The sequence below is a fragment of the Ambystoma mexicanum genome, chromosome 11 (assembly GCF_040938575.1).
Source record: "Ambystoma mexicanum isolate Mex_15411 chromosome 11, UKY_AmexF1_1, whole genome shotgun sequence".
Lineage (NCBI taxonomy): Eukaryota > Metazoa > Chordata > Amphibia > Caudata > Ambystomatidae > Ambystoma > Ambystoma mexicanum.
The window spans coordinates 167444183-167464366 of NC_090934.1; the positions used below are offsets into that span (position 1 = coordinate 167444183).

Below are 20184 nucleotides of genomic sequence, written 5' to 3' on the forward strand. Positions count from 1 at the left end.
TCATCTTCCGAGTCGACCGAAGAAATTCGATGTCCGACAAAATCGGATTCTCCCATAAAATGGGAAGAATTTCATAAAAAGATGGAGGTATTCGAGAATGTGGCCCGACCCCCTCGAATGAACCTCGGAAGAGCCATACCCCTAAGGTCGCTCCATTGGACGACAAAGGGAAGTCTAAGACTACCTTGGTAAAAAACCGATAGTGTCGAGGATACTTGAAAAACTCGAGTCGATGACAAGTCGTCGAGGACTCTTCGAGAGTCGAGCACCTCTCCGGTGCCATATATAAAACATAAGTCGTCGAAGGCTTCGACGACTTCATCGACGACATCGGCATCGACCGTTTCCGCATCGAAACCAAAAATAACCTTGACGCCTGTATCAAAGTCATCTTCGAAGTCATTGAAGATTCCTTCGACAACTTCGAAGGATTTTTCCATTCCTTTGACGCGTATGGTAGAGGAAGAAAGAAGATTTACTCCGTTGCCCAGGTCAGACTTTAAGTCCATGGGCCTCATTACGACCCTGGCGTTAAGGGATTACCGGTACCGGTAATCCCTTAATGCCTGATTACGAGGTCCCTTTGCGTGTCCCGACCTTAACGGCTGGTCTGTACCAGCCGTTAAGGTAAGGACCCGCAAAGGGACCTTGAAGGTGATTACGGTACCGCATTTTGCGGTACCGTAATTACCGCCTTCCCCATTCCCATTGAGCCCCATGGGGCAAAAATGGGAATGGCCAATGGTAAATGGGGAATTACCGCCCCGCCAACCTTGGAATGGGGCGGTAATTCCCCATGTCACCATGTCGGATCCGGTAAATTACCAGCGTTAACCATGGCGCTAATAGCGCCATTGGTTAACGCCAGGGTCGTAATGAGGCCCCATGTCCTCAATTTATAAGGAATCTGGCTCGGAGGAAGAGGAAGTCACTCCCTTTTGGAGTTTCATATGGCACAAAGCAAGTTCCTGAGGAACTCCTTGATCAATAGTCCAAAATGAGAGACCGGAGTGACACTCTACATTCTGCCAGTGCAATTGACACCTCCCCAGAATTAGAGTTTGCCATACCTGATCCTGCAGAACATGCAGATCCAGGGTACAGGATTCTTATGACCAGAGTAATTGAGTATATGGGTTGGGGTAACACTTCACCCGTTTTTGAACAATATAACATGAGGGATATAATTGTCAGAGGTCCTCAAAAAGATCCAGTTCTCCCCTTTCACAGGGCTCTTCAGAGGAGGGTGGAGAAAAACTGGGAAAAGCCTGAGAGCATTGCTGCTGCAGATAGTAATTTCCCCCAAGAAATACAGACCAGCTGGTACGGATCCTGAATACTTAAACAGGCATCCGACCCCAGAAAGTCTAGTTATTCAGGCAGTATCCACATCAAAGCAAACTGCATATCCCACTATCCCTCCAGATAGAGAGGATAAAAAAGTTGATGCCTGGGCACGTAAAGTTTTCACTTCAGGCAGTATGGCCCTTAAATCGACAAATGTCACCTGTAACCTGGCCAGGTTTACCCATACCCTGTGGGACTGTATTTTGGTGGCGGCTGAGCATATTCCGGAAGGCGAGGAAAGGGAAGGCTTCCTGAATATAGTCAAAGATGGGAAGGAGGCAATGGGGGAATGTGTCCAGTCTGGACTGGATACTGCTGATAGTATCGGCAGATCCATGGCTACAAGCATTGTGCTACGCAGATTTGTGTGGTTGGGGAAGTCGGGGTTGCACCAGACGTGCAAGCCAGACTCCTCAACATGCCCTTTGATGGCTCGAAGCTGTTTGGCAGTAAGGCTGATGAAAGCCTAGAAAAACTTCAGACCTCGAAAGCGGCAGCTAAATCGCTTAGTGCCTCCATGCGCCAGCCTCTAAAACCCTATTCCGGCTCATCTTCCTGGAGGGGTCGTTCTTTTCGTTACTACTCCTCATTTGGTAGAGGAAGAGGACAGGCTTCTCAAAGGAGCAAAAAGAAATGTCCCTTGTGGTGCACGAGAAGAGGTGCAAAGTCAGCCTCAGGAGCGGCATCTTTATCCTCAGCCACTCCTGCAGCCGCCTCCAAATCCCTCTGAGACCTTGTTGCACAAAACACCAGTGGGAGGCAGGATCTATCAGCATCTGAAGGAATGGCGGGGTATTACCTCAGATGCTTGGGCACTGGAAACAGTAGCTCAAGGTTACTGTCTCCCCTTCCAAAAAGGCCTCAATCATCCACCGGGAGCCAACTCCGTAAAAACTCCAGACCCGCTCCTGTTGCAGGAAATTTTAACCCTGCTAGAGAAAGGTGCCATAGAACAGGTACCTGTAGCGGAGAGGAAAAGGGGTTGGTACTCCCCATATTTTCTCATCCCAAAAAAGGACGGAGGACTGAGACCCATCTTGAACTTAAGAAACTTGAACAAGTTCCTCAGGAAGGACAAGTTCAAGATGGTCCCTCTTTCTCAGATCCTTCAGGCTCTCCAACTCCAAAATTGGTTGGTATCATTGGATCTTCAGGATCTCCAATCCATCCAAAGCACAGAAAGTACCTGAGGTTCGCGATTGGCAACTCTCATTATCAGTTTCGGTTCTGCCATTCGGGTTGACCTCCATCCCGAGGATTTTCACCAAACTGTTGGCGGTTGTGGCAGCGAGTCTCAGGAGAGGGGGTATTCACATCTACCCCTACCTGGACGACTGCTTGATCAGAGCAAGTTCTCCAAAACAAGCTCAGGAACATCTTTCGATCACTTGCCACTTCCTCCACAAATTGGGCTTCTCCCTCAATTTCAAGAAGTCCCATATAATACCATCCCAAAAGCTCCAGTTTATCGGAGCAGTCTTGGATACTTCCTCGGGAAAAGCCTTGTCTCCCGTGAGAGCTCTCCACATCCAGCAGATGGTAACTAAGTTCCAGAATGTCCAACGTCTACCGGCCTTCGATTTTCTCAGGTTGCTCGGCCTCATGGCATCCTGCATTTTCCTAGTACCAGAGGCCAGGTTGAGAATGAGATCCCTTCAATGGGCACTCAGGACTCGGTGGTCCCAGTTCTCAGGGAATATGTTGGATTTTCTGCAAGTCCCGAGAGCAGTTGCTCAGGATCTTCTATGGTGGGCTTGCAACGACAACATTCTCAAGGGAGAATCTTTTTGGCAACCATGGGCGGAGATAACAGTAGTGACGGACGCCTCACTCACGGGGTGGGGAGCACACACCAGCAATCTGACAATCAGTGGTCGTTGGTCTCCATCGGAGTCCAAACTACACATCAACCTTTTGGAGCTGAGGGCAATCAGACTAGCGCTGAAGGCCTTTCTGCCCTCTGTACAGGGAAAGAATGTCCTGATAATGACGGACAACACAGTGGCAGCATTCTTTCCACTATTGTAATACGCTGTACCTGGCCCAACCTTTGTGCTCCATCCATCGGCTTCAGCTTCTGCAAAATTTGGCAGCTTGTGTAGCTACAAATGCTCCCTATGGAGCCCATATTAGTCCTGTGCTACGGACTCTACATTGGCTTTAATTGCCCAGAGAATAAAATGTAAGTCTCTCTGCCTGGTTCACTGGGGCTTGTCTGGACACGGGGCTGAATATCTGAGAGAACAATGTTACTGCTACATCCCGGCATGATCACTCAGCTCTAGTGAGGCCAATCTCCTTGTCATTCCAAAAATGTGATGGTCCTGTGTGGGAGGCCGAGCCTTCTCTTTCGCAGCTACCAAACTGTGGAATAGCCTACGTGCAGGGTTGAGGGGGATGGAAACCCATCTCCTCTTTAGGCGAACTCTTAAAGCCTTTCTGTTTTAGCTCTTTTGTTCTAGCTGTTGGTCTTAAACCCTGTATCCCTCGCGCCAAGACGCCCTCGGGTGAACGTGGGCTCTACAAATGTCCATAACATTTAAGAGGATGTAGGAATCGCTGGTCAATGGGCCGGCTCTTGCTGGGTCTGAGATCCGGCATCAGATGTCTCCCCGGATCTCAGACCCGGCCTACCTCAGCCCGAACAAGGCTTTACGGAGTCCCCAGCTTCGCAGAGGGAAGCTGGGGGCTCAGTGATCTCATCTGCTCTGTGCTCCTTACCCCAGCCACCATCCGCGCGCTTGTAGGTTCTATTTGCTCAGCTTGTTTTGTTTCTTCTGGCCTGAAAAGGACACGAGGGGAATCAATGGGCTATGACTATCACTGTGGTGGGGGCCATCCCTGTTAAAAGCAGGCTTTGTACATGCTGGGCATACTATTGGTTTCCAAATGTGCATGTGCAATTTACACTTTCATAGAAAAAAAAGTCAGTTGCAGCCTCAAAAATGCTGCTTAAACTTGCCTTCACTAGTTTTCTTTGAAATGTGTTTCTTTTTTTTGTCGGACTACCACACAAACACCCTGTATTTTGTGTGCCTCTTCCTTTGTGTTTTATCACAGGTTATATTTATAAATGTTATATTCTTGTCAAACTGCTTAATCACAAATAAATGCTTTGTTGTGCTGACAGCAGTTATTAGGAAATAAAAATGTTGATTTTCGCTATAGCCGCAATAATACCCCCACTTCCTCCCTGAATACAAGCAAGCGACCAGCTCAACCCATCCGCTGGCCAAACACATTTTATAGCACTTTTATTTATAAGGTATTGCAAAAAAATCATGCGATTAATAACCAGTTTTTAGTATATAACATCTTAGCAATGGTCTCAACTACCCTGGTAGACTTCTACTGAACACCTCGTCTATGGGTCCCTTAATATACTAAAAATCACTGCATTACCAACAGTATTTTGGGTGCACCACTGCCATGAAAGTGATTTAAAGTGGAACGTATGTACAGTGTGGAGTTTGGAAAGATGAAGCATAAAAGAAATTGCACCAATTTACAATTTTGAACATTTCCTTTGAGTGCAGTTCAACCGCCAGCTCTGCCCCCTCAGACCTCCGCCCTCTCCTCCAAATGCCGCCCCCACCGCGGCCCTTGTGGGACACCCCCTTTCCATTTTTTCCATTTCCACCACTGGATACAGGCGAATGCTAGCTGTCAGTCTGGCATGGAATGCATCAAGCATCTCATCGTCTCTATTCGGTGTTACTTAACAAAAATCGTTTATAGTCAGAATTGACCATGGGGTTAGTTAGGGTATGTTTTTGCCGGAAATGACCCGTCTGCTGATAAAAGGCTTTTGAAAATTCAATGCAGCCCAGGACCTGCCCTGAATAGCAGTGATAATCCCATTGCTGCATCATCCTTCCTCTTCCTTCATAATAGTAAAGTACATCTCTAACCTCCCGACACAGAATGACCAGTGGGGCCCTTAGCTTGAGGATGCACCTATCCAAAGAGGCTAGTTCTATTGCAGATCTGGGACATGAAATGGGTCTGTCCCCACCACCACCTGCTGCATCCCTGTGGCCCATGTATTCGATGTGAATTGTAGACCAGGTTAATTCTTTTGGTTTGTTTCAAATGCCCTCTTCGAGTTTGATCTAATGTTCAGCTCGATGTCTTGTTTTTTGTATAATAGCGTATGGGTGATTTGTTAAGACGCCAGTCGGTGGAGGGGTGCACAAGCACTCGGGGAAGGTCTCAGCCCCCACAGGGGCGATCGAGGGACGTCCCACATAGCGGGGCGCCCCTCTGGCTACCCCTCTCCCCTTGTCCCTACTCAGGTTACTGCCCCCTTCTGCTCCTCCAGGAGTAGGTGGCGGGCTATCCCCAGGGCAGGCACATCCGGCCCGCCCTGGGGACTGCCTACAAATACCGAGGGGGACTGGAGCACGGCCTCTTTCCAGTCCTCCTCCGTTGAATTGCTGGGACTGCCTCCTTGTGTTATGCTCCAATAAACTGTGATCTGTGTTTCCAAAAATGTAAACTATTGTCTGACTATTATTTACTAGCAGCTCAGGTTTTGGTTCCCAAGGTATGTCATCCTCACACGACAAAGAGGGGGGGGGCACAAATGAGGACTGACACCGCTATGCATGGAGCTGCTACCTCTAGGTACCAACCTTAACAGACAGAGCTGCATTCATTCAGAGCAATATCTTCCAGTGATCTAACATGGGACACCACTGCTTCTCTGCGCTGTCGGGTTTTAGGCAAAGGCACCCGATGTACCCACTATGCTTGGTACAGAGGGAACGAGGAGCTGCTTTTAGTAGAACTGCAGGTGGAGCGGGCACGTCACAACTTACGTCACCAAATGTTCTGTCTAGTGTGAAGCCTCTGTGTTTAGATGTATGGTCTGCGTAGCTCCGTCACGCCCAGGCTTCACAATTTATCCATCAGCCGTGATTTTTGGGTACCGAGGCTTGAGCCTCATTGCTCCATCTTCTCGAGTTGAGTGTGTAGTCCTGGGTTAGGATTCTTCTTGGTCTGTGTGGACTTGTTACAGTAAGGCTGGTTTAACAGGGTCTCCGCCGTGATGGGCCGCGTGTAGCCATGCCCATGGTAGCACGGACCCTTTTATTTCACGGCGTGGTGATGTCACGTGCATCACTACACCCTGACATGGCAGGGTTCTATCTTGTACATTCTAACATTGGTCTGCATTTAGAAGTAGATGTATAATGGGAGCAGCCAGGTGATTCAGCATAGGCGCCACCTTGTGCAAGGTGCCCCCATTCCACACCTTTCCTTTATTCTCACCTGCAGCGGGTGGGCAGCTCCTGGTCAATTTGCGCAGGCTTGCCTTTACTGGCATAGAATGGTTCCTGGGAACAAACCTGGCTGAGGAGCAAGGGTAGTGGTAAAGATGGGGATGCTGCTTGCCATGTGGCTCCGACAGAGGGGGCACTGCAGTCCTCTACACCCTCCCCTAGGCCTAGAGCCATGTCTGCAGCCAAATGCATCATGGTCGGTCGCTTCAGACCATGACATAACCCCGGCCTCCTTCGCCTGACAAACCCAGACAGAACCCTGGAAGTGCAACCTGTTTTGGGGTTCCTTTTTGTAACGTTCTACCGCAGAGTGCATTTCGATTTTTTGCATCTTGCGAAGGTCCCTTCTTTTTGCACCATGATTTCTATTGTGCTTTTCAACTGCAGAGCGTTGATATCACTTTTTAACAAGTGACCTATTTCCAAACACTAAAGGGCATTGTGGAAAAGCATGCTGAGACGAGTGTAACGTTATGCGTCAATCCTACATGTCTGTCAGCGGATCTTCTATTTTATTTAATTAAACAGTATAAAAGAAAGAGACAAGTCATGCATTCAATGTGTCCATTACACTGGAGAGAGTTTCATGAAATAAAAAATAAAAAAGGCAACATGAACTAATGTGTTGTCAAAAAATGGCAATATGAATTAATGTGCTGTCAAAGATGTTATGAAAGCACAGGTGCAGTTTTAGTGATGACAGAAACGGCAGCTTCTTGCCAGCATAATCATTCTCTCACTGGCTTGTTGAAAGCCAGCTCTCCCAGTGGTAATAGCCAGCTGGAACTTCTGTTGATTCAAGCAAGCCACAGAAGGCTTCTGTAGCTAGTTTGGTATCATTTACAACATTCTGCAATACCTTGTACAAAATACACTGACTGTATTGTGCCCCAACTGCCTGTCTTTCACCTCCACTTCTTTTTTCTCTACTTTTCATGTAATTGTTTTTGTTCTTTCTAATGGTACATTTGTAATTTTATCTCGGATTAAGGGGGCGTTTTCAGTTTGTATATATGCTTCTGACTTTGTTTTTTTAATCCGTTTTTATCAAAACAACTATAATACAACATTACAGTGACATAAAGATCATTCAGTGTCACACATCAACCTATCGTACTGTTCATAATCGCAATATTTTCTGGACATGTGGAACTATATAATCAGCCAATCATGAGCTATGTTGTGGATTGAAGGGTAATCCTGCCGCAACACACATGGTGGTTGGTAGAAGGAACAAAGTGAGTCGTGATCACCCCGGTGGCAGCCCCAGCCAGTCATCCAACGCCAAGCAGGTCAAAACATCTTTAGCCAGAGGATGCTTCGGGTTTGACAACCATCCACCACAGGATGGTCCCCCCAACCAATCCTCTTAGTGCCTTAGAGTAATGGGCTGGAAGTGAATATAGGGTCTCATTATGACCCAGCCGGTCCGGAAAGAACGGTGGTGGTAAAACCGCGACCACCGTTCTTTCCGGACCGACTGATTAAGAGTCCTGCAGGCGGGAGGTGTCACTCCCGCCAGGTCTGACCTGGCGGGCTTAACACCACCCACCTGCAGGTGGAAATGGAAACACTGGCTCCGTCATAGACGGAATCAGTGTTTCCGTTGTCCCCATCCCCATGGAGTCCTACCGGACTCCATGGGAATGGGGACTTACACAATTCCCCCTCTGGAATTCCCAGGTCACCGGGGTAGTAATGCCCCAGTAATTCCAGGAATCACGGAGGTGGAATGGTAATACAAGTCCAGCTGTAACCTGCCGGTTTTTCCGTCTCGGTTACCGTCGGACTCGTAATGAGGCCCATAGTGTTTTAAAACTTTTTTTGGATTAATTTTAAATGAACTCCATACACAAGAAAAAGAAAAAAGACAATAAGCATCACAACATGAATCACTTGCTACGTTCCAGCCATTGAGATTGTCGTTGCCACCTCATTATGTCCTTCCCATAGTCCTGTGGCCCATACCTGGTTACATGCCGAACCAACCACCAGGTACCACCCCGCTGGGCCTCAAGGTCATTGTGTTCCTTTGCGGACATCGGACACATTAGTACATATTCACCTCCGGTTGGTCCATGGATTGATCGTTTGCTCTACTTCTCCCCCTCCTAGATGGCTACCCCGATTGTGAGTACTATGCGCGACTTTATGGCCTATCGTCCAATAAGAAACCTTGACCCCTAGCTCCCTCCTCCCCATCTGACCCCCCTCCATGGCTCTCCCCCACATCCCCAACTTCCCCTGTCCCCAAATTCCCCTAATTCCCCACTCCCAACCCTGAATTCTGTGCCTTCCCATTGCTTCCCGTAGCTCCCCTTCATTTCCCCATTCTTTGCGAGTTAGGAAGCCCTCTCCCCTCAACCAGATTTACCCTTCCTCACTCCCTCCTTCTGCACTTTCAGCGCCATATGTATTCAAGGGGGTTTTAGATCCTGCGTGGATGCCAGCTCATTCAGTATCGGTCCCCAGTCCACCACTAGCGCATTTTCACCTTCCAGATTCCTATGTTTATTTAGGTATTCTTCTTTGGCCAGGCCCCTTTGACGTATCTCATGTAACTATTGTTGTACTGACGGACCGGCCTACTTCTTCCATTCTATCTGAATCTGCCTTTTGGCCAATATCAGAAGGAATTGCGCGATTTTATTTCGGTTTTTGTACCTCTTTGCTCCGTGCAGGAGTCCCCACAAGCTCCTGCTCCCCAGTAGGGCATCCACTCTACTACCACCTCTTCCCAGTATTTAGCTACCAGTGGGCAACTCCAAACCATATGCCAAAACCCGGCGTGATCCCTGGCATGATCGTGTGCAGGCATGCAGTGCCGCATGATTTATCGCGTGAAGTTTCTCCGGCGTCATATACACTCTATGTAGGTAGTAGAATTGAGTGAGCTGGAATTGTGCATTCCTAGACGTTTTTTTTTAACCTGTTCCCACATCTGTATCTACTTCTTTTCCGGAATAGCTGCTCCTGAGTCCCTTTCCCACTTACTCTTAATCGCTAGTTCTTTGTCCTCACTTGCTGCATGCAGTGCTCCATACACCCTTGATACTCTACCCCCACGTTTCCCTAATTCCAGTAATGTCTGCATCAATGGATGCTCCTCTGGCTCCTCCGGAATACCGTCCCATAATTCCGCCATGCATTTTACCACGTTGGTGTACGTAAGGAAGTGCCCACTTGCTACCTGGTACGTTTGCCTCCATTTCTTAAACGTCAGCAGTTTGACATCCCATAAGAGATCCCCTAATGTGGTGCATCTCTCAATGCTTTGAGGCCCACGCTTTGCAGTGCCATCCTGGTGGCGTCAAACCCAATTGGGAGTCCTCTACTATATAACTGTTTAGCCCGTACTCTCTTTAGTAACTTCCCCCACACTGGTCAAACCGTTTTAAAGATCTGTGTCCCCCTTCACCTCCTATTGCCCCCTACAGTAGCTCTACTTCCTGTCTCTCTGGCAGGATCCCCCACAACAATCCTGTAAATTCCTCCCTAGGCCCAGTTTGCCATCGTGCCATCGCTTGTAGCTGTGCTGCCATGAAATAGTGTGATGTCTGGCGTATTGAGTCCTCCTTCCACAATGTAGTGTTCGCATGGTCCCCCGAGGGTGCCCCGTATGCCACAGCAGTTCCTCTAGCATTTTATCCAACATCTTGAAAAATATTTTCTTAACTATATTTGGGATATTTGTGAAATAATACAAAAAGACGCAAGAGGACCACCATTTTGCAGAGTGTGATTCTCCTCCTCAGAGATCATGGCAGCTTTTTCCAAAATGGTACCGCGTCACCCATCCGCGAAAGCGCCCTTCCCGTATTGTGCATAAACGAAAAGATTCCCACTCCCAGCGAAGCTCCCCGTCCGAGATATCCTCCCCCCTCAGTTCCCTTAGGCCCGCCACTGGGAATACCAAAGATTTTTCTTTATTACCTGAAACTCTGACGATTTGTGGAAGTTACCCAACACCTCTAATATCAATGGGATATTTTCTAGCGGGTTGTCCACATACAGCAACACATCATCTGCGTAGAGCGAGATGTTGTGTGTCACCCCCTTGCCCAAATACCTGTTTCTATAATGTAGGACAGGAAGTATCTCGCCAATGGTTCCAGCGCTAGGGCGAATAAAATAGGGGAAACCGGACATCCCTGATGCGTTCCCCACTCTAGGCACCATCCTTGCAAGACCCATCCCCCTGTTGTCACCCTATCCGTGGGAGTGCTGTATAGCAATCGTAACCACCTCAGTATCCCCTCGCCCAGTACCTTAAATAGCCATGTCCATTTCAACAAATCAAAAGCTTTGACTGCGTGTATTACCACCAGAGCCATTTCCCTTTGTGAATTCTTGACTAAGTTCATGACATGATGCACTCTGTGTAAGTTCATGCCAGTATCCCGTCGCCCTACGAATCTGCATTAGTCTGGATGTATTAAGCCAGGAGCCATTCTCGCTAGTCTATTTGCCAATACCATCCTCGGGATTTTTGCATCCATGTTTGATAAAGAAATGGGACTGTAGGAGGCACACTGCTGCGGGTCCTCCCCTTTTTTAACAATACCGTAATAACCGCTTCTCTCATCGACTCTGGTAGCAACCCTTTCTGGAGTGCGTGATCGTAGACTGGTTTCAATTAGGCGACTAGGACGTCTGCAAACGTCCTATAAAATTCCACTGGGATGCCATCACTACCCAGTGCTCTGTTATTCTGCATCGTCTTTATTGCCCCTAGAATGTCCCCCCTCCTCTATGGGTAGATCCAGACTTTCCCTATCTTCCCTGTCCAGCTTGGGCATTTGCACCAGGTCCAACAAGTCTGAGGCCTCTTGGTCCAAATAAGTCCCTTCCGATAGGTACAATTGCTTGTAGTACTTCTGGAAGACCCCATATATTACTGTTGTGTTGACACCAAGCCTGCTGTCGGGTCCTGTATCTGAGTGATCGCCCCCTCCACCCCCCTGGACTTTCTCGCTTTATCAGCCATGCTAACAGCCGCCTGCCTTATTGCCTTCCTCATGGATTCTTGTTGTGTATAGCCCCTTGTCGAACTGCTCTGCGAGTCTATGGCCTCCCTGTGTGAACCTAGTTTCCCTGCCAATGATTCCCCCACTTGCTGACACCCCTCCAGATCGACCTTTAGTTGTTGTATTTCACCCTCTAGCCATTTAATGGTGCCGTCCAGCGATCTCCGGACCCCTATCGCTTAGGACATACATACACCACATAGTGTTACCTTAAATGCCTCCCACTGTAATCCCACATCATTCACCGATCCCTCGTTAATTTAAAAAAAGGAAGTGATTGCCTCCCTCAAGGCCTGTGTATTAGCCACATCACCCAGCAGCCCCTGCCTCATTCGGTCCCTAACCTCATATCTGACTGATTATGTGCGCCCTCCAACCCGGTGACAAGTGGGGAGTGATCCGACACAGCTCTATCTAAATATCTTGGGTCATGGAATTGGTGGAAGCTCTCTCTTCCCACAAATAAGTAGTCCAGTCTGGAGAACGACCTATGCACCCCTGAGTGAAAGGAATACCCCCTCTCTGATCCATGCGCTTCCCTCCAGAGCTCCACTAGATCCAGTCTCTCCACCACAAGCCTCTGGTCCTCCCTCGCCAGTGGTTTCTTTGAACCCCCTCTTCCCTTGCTGTCTAGTTCCGGGTCCATGGCGCAATTAAAAGCCCCCCCATATATATATATAGCCCTGCCCGTTGGCCACAAGTCAATTCCATCAGTGAGGTAAAATAGGTCTCATCATCCACATTCGCAGCGTAGGAATTCACCATACAGATTTCATGCCCCTCCCACTGTCCGACTAATGCTATCGTCCTGCCCTTCTTGTCTCCCATTGTTCGTTCCGTCTGTATAAAGTCCAGGAAAATTAGGATTCTTGCATTCTCCGCCTCGATGTAACCAGCTTTGCGTGTCACCTGTAATATGTCCCTGACCCTGAAGTTCAGCAGTTTGGCTATTATCGATCTGGGCTGGCCACCAGGGGGCGGGGGTCTGCCTGGCACTCGATGCTCTCTCTCCACTGTAAATAACTTTGATAGACCTTTCGGGCGCAGGGTTTCTAGTATCAGCTTTTGCACCTACAGTTCCGTGCTTGGCCCTTCTTGGCCCTCCGGAACCCCCACCAAGCGTATGTTATCACGGCGGGAGCGGCCTTCAGAGTCTTCTGCCTTCACCGTGTTGCTCTAATCAGGCCACGCATTTAGTTCTTAAGTATGGTCAGATCGTCCTCCATCGTGCTTACACGTTGCTCCAATTCTGTTACCCTTTCGCTAACCTTGCGTAGATCGGCTCGCAGTAGGGACACCTTTGTTCCCACCTCTTTTACTTTATCTTCCAAGGAGGTTCTGGATTCCTGGATGGTGGTTAGTAGTCCTTCCATCGTGACTCCCTCGCCCTTCTCAGCACCCGTTCTCGGAGCATCACTCTTCTTCCTGACTTCTTGGTGTTTTTTGCTTGGTAGCCGCATAGTGGTCCCCCTCCTCGAAAACCAATCAGGTTTTTGTAGTTTTCACAGCACTGAGCGTGCCCTGCTGGACTTATAGACACATATGCCCTCCGGTCTGGAGTCCAGCAAGTCGGGGCTGCTGATGTTGTTGGACCTGTCAGCGGCCTTTGACTTGTTGGACCATAAGATTCTGCTGGATCGGATGGCTGTTGTCACGGGTCTCTCAGTGCAGGCTATAACTTGGCTCAAATCTTTTCTCGAAGGACGCAGTTCCCAAGTTCATTTTGGGGATAGTGCATCAGATGCCGAAATCACCACCTGTGGAGTCCCCTAGGGGGCATGCCTCGACCCTCTGCTTTTTAATATTTAAATCATCCAACTATGCCTGGACCTTGAAAATGTTGGCCTTTTTTTCTGCAATTATGCAGATGACTTCCAGTTAGCACTAGAGATCTGTGAAGACCATGGTAAAGACCACAGGCTTTGGACTCGGCCTACCAGATCGGTAAGAGCTGGATGTCTACTAATTGGCTATGCCTTAACACGGCAATGACCAAGCTAATGCTATATGGCCTTAGACAAGCCAGAGAGAAGCTGAGCTTAGTATACACACATTTCCTGATTGATGGCAGGCAGATCGCAGTAGTACCTAAAATAAAGACTCTGGGCACCTATCTGGAAGCCAGCCTGGATAGTCGTGCCCACGTAGATGCTATTGTGAAAGGCACCAACTAACATCTTAAGGTGCTACGACAAGTGGCCCCACTGGTCTCTGAAGAGAACCGTAAAAAATGGTTAGAGCCATGATACTCCCGAGAGTGTATTATTGTAATGGTCTCCTGGGGGGAGCCAGGAAGACAGATATTCAGAAAGACCCTCCACTGGCTACCGGTCTCAGCCAGAGTTCAGTTTAAACTGCTGACTACCTGCCACAAATGTGTTTTTGGTGATGCCCCAGCCTACCTTAAAAACAGGCTGAGAATCCATCAACCTAAAAGAAATTTGCGATCAGCTAAAGCTCGTCTTTTAGAAGTGGATCGCGCCCAGAGAGCCAGAGGAAATGGTTGTGCCTTTAAGGTACATACCACACAGGCTTGGAATGCCCTTCCTGAACAACTGCGAAATACTGAAAATCACTTGGATTTCAGAAAACAGCAAAAGACCATTCTGTTTGCATAATAAGATAGGCATCGCATCTTCCTCTTTATGGCGCCTGGATGCCTTTGGGTTTTGGCGCCTAACAAATGATCTAACATAACATAACATAGTGGTAAATTTTTGTTGTTGTCCTTTCACCATTATGCTGGCTTACTTTCTGTGCGTCTGAGTATGCAGGGACTATATTGTCTGTACTGTTCACTGCGGCGTAAGGGAAACCTCCAGCATCCTTCTGTCTGTGCGGTCTCTCCTCTTGTCTCTAGATGCCAGTATCTTCCACTCGTCCATGTGTCTATCGGGGTCCCCCAGTGCTCCCCTGGCGTGTTCCCCAAGTACTACTGTGGGCCTGAGCGACCGGATGCCTTGTTTTTGCATACTGACATTCTGACCCTGGTGCTGCTCCTTCTTCTCTATTTCCACTCCTTCTGCGTGCTGTCCACCGGTATATGTACCCAATGGGCTAGTCCCCTTCTCTGGGCAGTCTATTGCGCTGTTGCCCGCTGTTAACCAGTCTGTGGCCGTGTATTTTTGGGTCAGGACCTCTTGTCCTCTCACTACACCGGCTTCCCCGTCTCACGAGGGGGGTGCCATATCTCGCTGTGGAGGTCCTCTTTGCCCACTATGTGGGTTTATTGCTGTGCGGGTGTTCTCAGCAGTGCTGGCCCACAGCCATGAATGGGGAGAAGGAGGACGGTACTACTCCCTTCACTCTCTGCCTCAGACTGCCGCCTCCACTCAACATAATTACACTTGCTGGGTTCTTCTCTGTGTCTCCACTCCCGCCAGGGTTTCTTCGTCGGTGTTGTCCCCTACAGTGTGTGCCCAATGGTCCGTCAGCACCACTCGCTTCTCTCCCCCTGTGCCTCTCCTCTCCTGCGGCCGCGAGCGGTTGGGGGTCCTCTGTTCCAGCGTGGCGTTGTCTCCTCCTTTGCGCTTGTCTCCCTGCCGTACCGTGCCGCAATGTGTCCTTCACAATTAGCTTTCAAAGCCGTTGCCTGTGTTTAACAAAACTGTGACTGTGTTTTCTGGACCAGGTCCACGTAGTGCACCAGCGCCCCCTGCCTCCCAAGGGGGAGGAACAGATATATCCCTCTGTTGTGGCCATCTTCACCCCTCGTATGATCTTATTTCTATGTGGGTGCTTCTCAGATGAGGGCAAGGGGGGATGGCGCTGCTCCCTCTACTCGCCACCTTGGATTGTGGACTACTCAGCCCTATTTTGCTCATTGGGCTTGGGCGCTCCCCCTCGCGTCTCTCACCTCGTTGCCTGATGTCGCTCCTGATTCTTAGCTCCAACCCTGGGCTTCCACCTCGTTGTTTTCATCTGCAATGTGTCACCAACGGTCCATCGGCTCTAAAATGCTCCCCTCTACCTGCACCGCTTCTCTCTCTCCTGTGGGCCACAGGGGTGGGTTAGCGGTCTACTGACCAGTGTGCAGGACAGTCTCATACACCGTGCCTGCCTCCCAGCTGTTCCGTGCTGCAATGCTTCCTCTGCGTATCTACTTCTCTCGCTGGTGCGGTGTCCCCACTGCCTCACTGCTCTGGACACCTCACGCGGGTGGCCAGGTCACCACAGTTCTTCAGGAGTGAACTGTGTACTGCCTCAGTGGAGTCACCAGTCTCTGCTGCCCCAGGTGGTGGCCATCTTGCGGTCTCCTCCGGCACAACGCGTTCGGTCACAAGCCGGTGTCCGCACTTCTTCCAACTCACTAATTGGAGTCCCGGGGTTTTTCACTACATAATCTCACTAGATTTTGCCTTGGGGATGTTGTCTGGACAGGATTTATGCCGGATTTAAGAGTGGTCTGGAGAAGGAGCTACAGAGCTTCACTGCTGCATCCGTCGCTCGATGGCCACGCCCCCGAAGTGGACATAGTTGATCTGTATGCAATACTCACAGCGCCCCGGCACTTCCAGATTCACTTGATTGCCAGCACCTAACCCTCTTTTCCCTCAGAGCCTATGGATGCATCAGCATGCCCAGTTAAATGTATCCAGAATTCAGCCCTTATACCTATAAAACCTGCATTGGGGTGTGTGCGATTGATCTAAACGGCTTTCGCTTTCTGCAGTAAATCTAATCCCTTATTCAATTCAGATAGTTAGTTGGTCCGACCTCATACACCCCATTACAAGTCTCCTTTTTGCAAGCGTTAGTGACATGCCAGCAAACATTTCCAGTGTCATCTACCCCAGTCTTTACAGTCAATAGAACCTTCAGGGGGCTCCAGATCAAACCTAAAATTAGGCTCACATCCCCAAACAGTTTATCCCAGAAAAATGGGCATTCTCATAACGGGAGGAACGAGTAGTCCTCAGAACAGCGCATTTTTTAAATGTTAGGTCAGAAGTTGGGTGTGTATGGTAGGGCAATGCACTGGTGTCCTATGAAAGCATGCAAGTATTTTGAAATGAATTAGCCTTTGCATCGCTGTGAGGGAAACACTCCTAGTTTGGAGACCTGTCTCCAACCACTGGTCCTGATCTTATGATTTAGCAATAAATTCCGGTCACGTTTCCATTTGTCCTTAGCCATAATGTTTTGTGTCCCCCCCCCGCCCCCCCCCCCCCCCCTGTTCTTCATGATCTCCCAGTTTATGCTGTGTCTAGGTGTCTGTATCAAGTGCTGTACTGAAGTTAGTCACCGTGGGGTCCAAAGGAAAGTCAGAGATTTGGGAATTGGATGGCAGCTGTTTTCTTTGTTTGTGAAAATGTGTTGCATGACAACATATTTTTGCTACGCATAAAATATACACCCAAAGTTAATGTGCACTTGTTTTGATTTATTAACCAGGAAACCTGCAGATTTACAGAATTTGGCTCCAGGGACCCATCCACCGTTTATTACATACAACCATGAAGTTAAAACTGATGTGAATAAGATTGAAGAGTTCCTCGAAGATGTTTTGTGTCCACCAAAGTAAGTGTTTCTGAAGTGACATGGAAATACATTTCCAAAATCCTTTCCGATATTTGCAGCTATAATGCACAGTAGGAAAAGGTCTTGAATGCTACACCATCAGTATTGTGAGGGGCAAAACATGATTTGCAGCTTTTTGACTTCTTGGTGACATGTTTTTAATGGCATAACTTTTACATTCTGTGACCTCGGCACATCCACATGCATGCATATCCACTTCAACTGCTATTTCCCTACTGTTTTAGTTTACCTTTGTCAAAGCTGTTGTGTTGTAACTCATTTTTGCTGGTTTACTCATTATTTTAATTTAATTGTTTTATTTGTGTATTGGTTGAATATAAACCTTTCACAAAAAATATAAGACAAAGATTTAAAAGAACAATTACAATACTAAATATTTGACACAACCGCTAGAAACCAAAATAAATCCCCCATAAAATGTATTCATATTTTGACTCCAATTTAAATCGAGTAAACCACCCTCAGAAATAGGAAAAAGGTCAGGTTAAAATAATCACAGTATGAATTATGGGTATCCGGGTAATTGTTCGAAAACATATTTTCGAAATGCCATTTTGTCAAAAACAAAATGGCAAAAAAAATGTTTAGAATGTTTTTTTAATTTTATGTTTTATTTTTCTTTCGTTAGTAAAAAAAAACTGTCAATTATAAAAAAAAAAAGGGGGGGGCTGGACGGAACGCCCCATTAAAAAAAATATATAAACATTCAATTGGTTTTTTTCGTGCAATTTTGTGTCGACAAAATGGCATTCGAAAATATGGCGTTCGAAAAAATCACTATAAACCTGAATTATTATCCCCACAAGATTCAACATAATTCATGGTACCCTCTAAATTAAAATAAAAAAAAAACAGGTGGGCCTTTTCTGTAGGTATAGAGTGGCATCATTCAGCCTCTCAGTCCTGCAAACTAAGCAAATCATGTATTTGTGCCTGAATATCCCCCATCGCTCAAAAACAGTTTGTAAAAAGTTCATAAGGGCAATATATACTGATAAGGATTTTCCTTCCATTAGGCACACCCAAAGGCTGTCATTAAAAACTGCACTAGTGGAATGAACAAACCTACCTATAGAGACTACATGTTCTTCTTCCATAGACTAAACCTCTCCTACGACCTAATACTTTCAGTGTAGGCATACAATTAAATCGAACTCTAACAAGGTAATTCTAAATGTTCTTGATGAAGACTTTAAGAGATAAGGCAAAGGGGTTCGCAGGCTAAAAGACGTAACCCTAAATTCCTCTTACAGTTTGTCATTTTGAATCATCTCCCAATTTCAAATCCTATCCCTTTTTTTTAGCTTAGATTTCAGGGAAAAAGAACCATTTTTAGACTTCACTGAGGCTTCATTTAAGAGTTCTTCACACCCATCCAAGAAGTTCACAATAGACATATCTATCACCTGAACCTCACCTACTTTGTTTTTTTTTTTTTTTTTTTTTTTTTTAAACTTTATTTTTAACTTTTTACTGTATCAAATAAACAGTGCTCCAACAGGGAGCCGCACTGTGCAATTCCCAACGCCAGTTCCCCCGCTCCTCCGCCCCCCATGCCCCATGTCCACCGTAACTTTGATTGCCTCTATCCTTAGTCTGAGTCAAATGGAAAGCTTTCCACGTTGCCCTCGTGTACCTTCATCCTATGGTCTCTCGCTCTGGGGACTCGGATTGTCCGAGTCTGAAGCTTCAGCATTGTTCATCAGGTAAGTGATGTATGGCCCCCAGATGTCGGGAGGGCGCGCATGCAAAGGCAGCGTTCGAATAAATTCGGTGTCCATATTTTGGCAGTATGTTATATCCTTTTCCCAGTCAACAATCTTGGGGAGTGGGCCCCGACCCCACGACATAGCAATTCTTCTTCGTGCCAGCACCATGAGGAGTGCTGCCAGCTTGCGTGACGCTGGCTGTAGTTATTTAGTGAGGCCGAGAAGCGGTCCCAACGGTAAGGGGGTCATCTGCTCACCTATAATGTCGGATGTTATTTGTATAACGGAAGTCCAGAAGCGCTGGATACCAGGACAGCCCCATGCCAGATGAAGAAAATCAGCGTTGGCAAATGCGCATCTCTCGCACTGGGCTGACGCTTCTGGGTGGTGCCTATGTTTCCTGACTGGAGTGTAGTATGTTTGGTGCACAAAGTTAAAGTGTATTAGCTTGTATCGAGAATTTAACGCTACCTTTTGAGTCTGTCGAAGACTATAGGCCCAGTCCTCCTCATTAATCGGTTCTTGTAAAGCCGATTCCCACTTTCGTTGCACTTTAGGTTGAAGTTTCCGAGTGTCTCTTACCAAGGTTTTGTACAGAGTTGACACCAGTCTACCTTCACCTTGTGCTAAAATTGTGTTATGTAACAGATCCCACGTGGGGGGTTGCTTAGGGAATGTGGGAAATAGCCCCTGAAGGGTGTGGCGGAGTCTAAAATAGAGAAAGACTTCTAAGGATGTGTTCCCTCCTCTGTCTTTAGCCATTTGGGGGGTCAGAAAGGTGCCCTCTGGGAAGAGGTCTCCCAGCGATTTTTATCCCTATTTTATCTATCCATAACAGGAATACTCTCATTCGTGAGGGAGATGCCGGGGATGATTTTTATCGGTAGTAGGGGGGAAATTCATATAGCCACTCCGTATTCGCTAGCGATCTTCTTCCATATCACATATGTGGATAGGACTGTGTTCAGCGTTTTATGCGGCATGGGAATGTGGCTAATTACGACTGCAGCTAGCAGGTCGGGGGAAGCCAGGGCTCTTTCCACTTGCACATGTGGTCTGATGTAGTGGGTTGAGTACCAGTGGCTTAGGAATTGGGCTTGAGCCGCCCAGTAGTATTTTTCTATATCGGGGAGAGCCAGGCCTCCACTTGATATTGGTAAAGTAAGTGTGTTGTACGCTACCCGTGCTGGTTTCCCCGCCCATATTAACTCTAGGATCGAGCTCTTGATTTTTGATAAGAAGGATTTGGGGAGAAGTAGCGGGATATTCGTAAAG

The 20184-nt window shown here is 47.6% G+C and overlaps 1 protein-coding gene across 1 annotated transcript in view; it reads left to right on the forward strand.

Moving 5' to 3' along the window:
* The window catches only part of CLIC4 (chloride intracellular channel 4), a 325354-nt gene that overhangs the window by 195732 nt on the left and 109438 nt on the right, over positions 1-20184 (forward strand). Inside the window, exon 3 of the mRNA XM_069622723.1 lies at positions 17054-17179. Within this exon, the coding sequence (XP_069478824.1) occupies positions 17054-17179 (126 nt within the window). The remainder of the gene's footprint in view (positions 1-17053; positions 17180-20184) is intronic.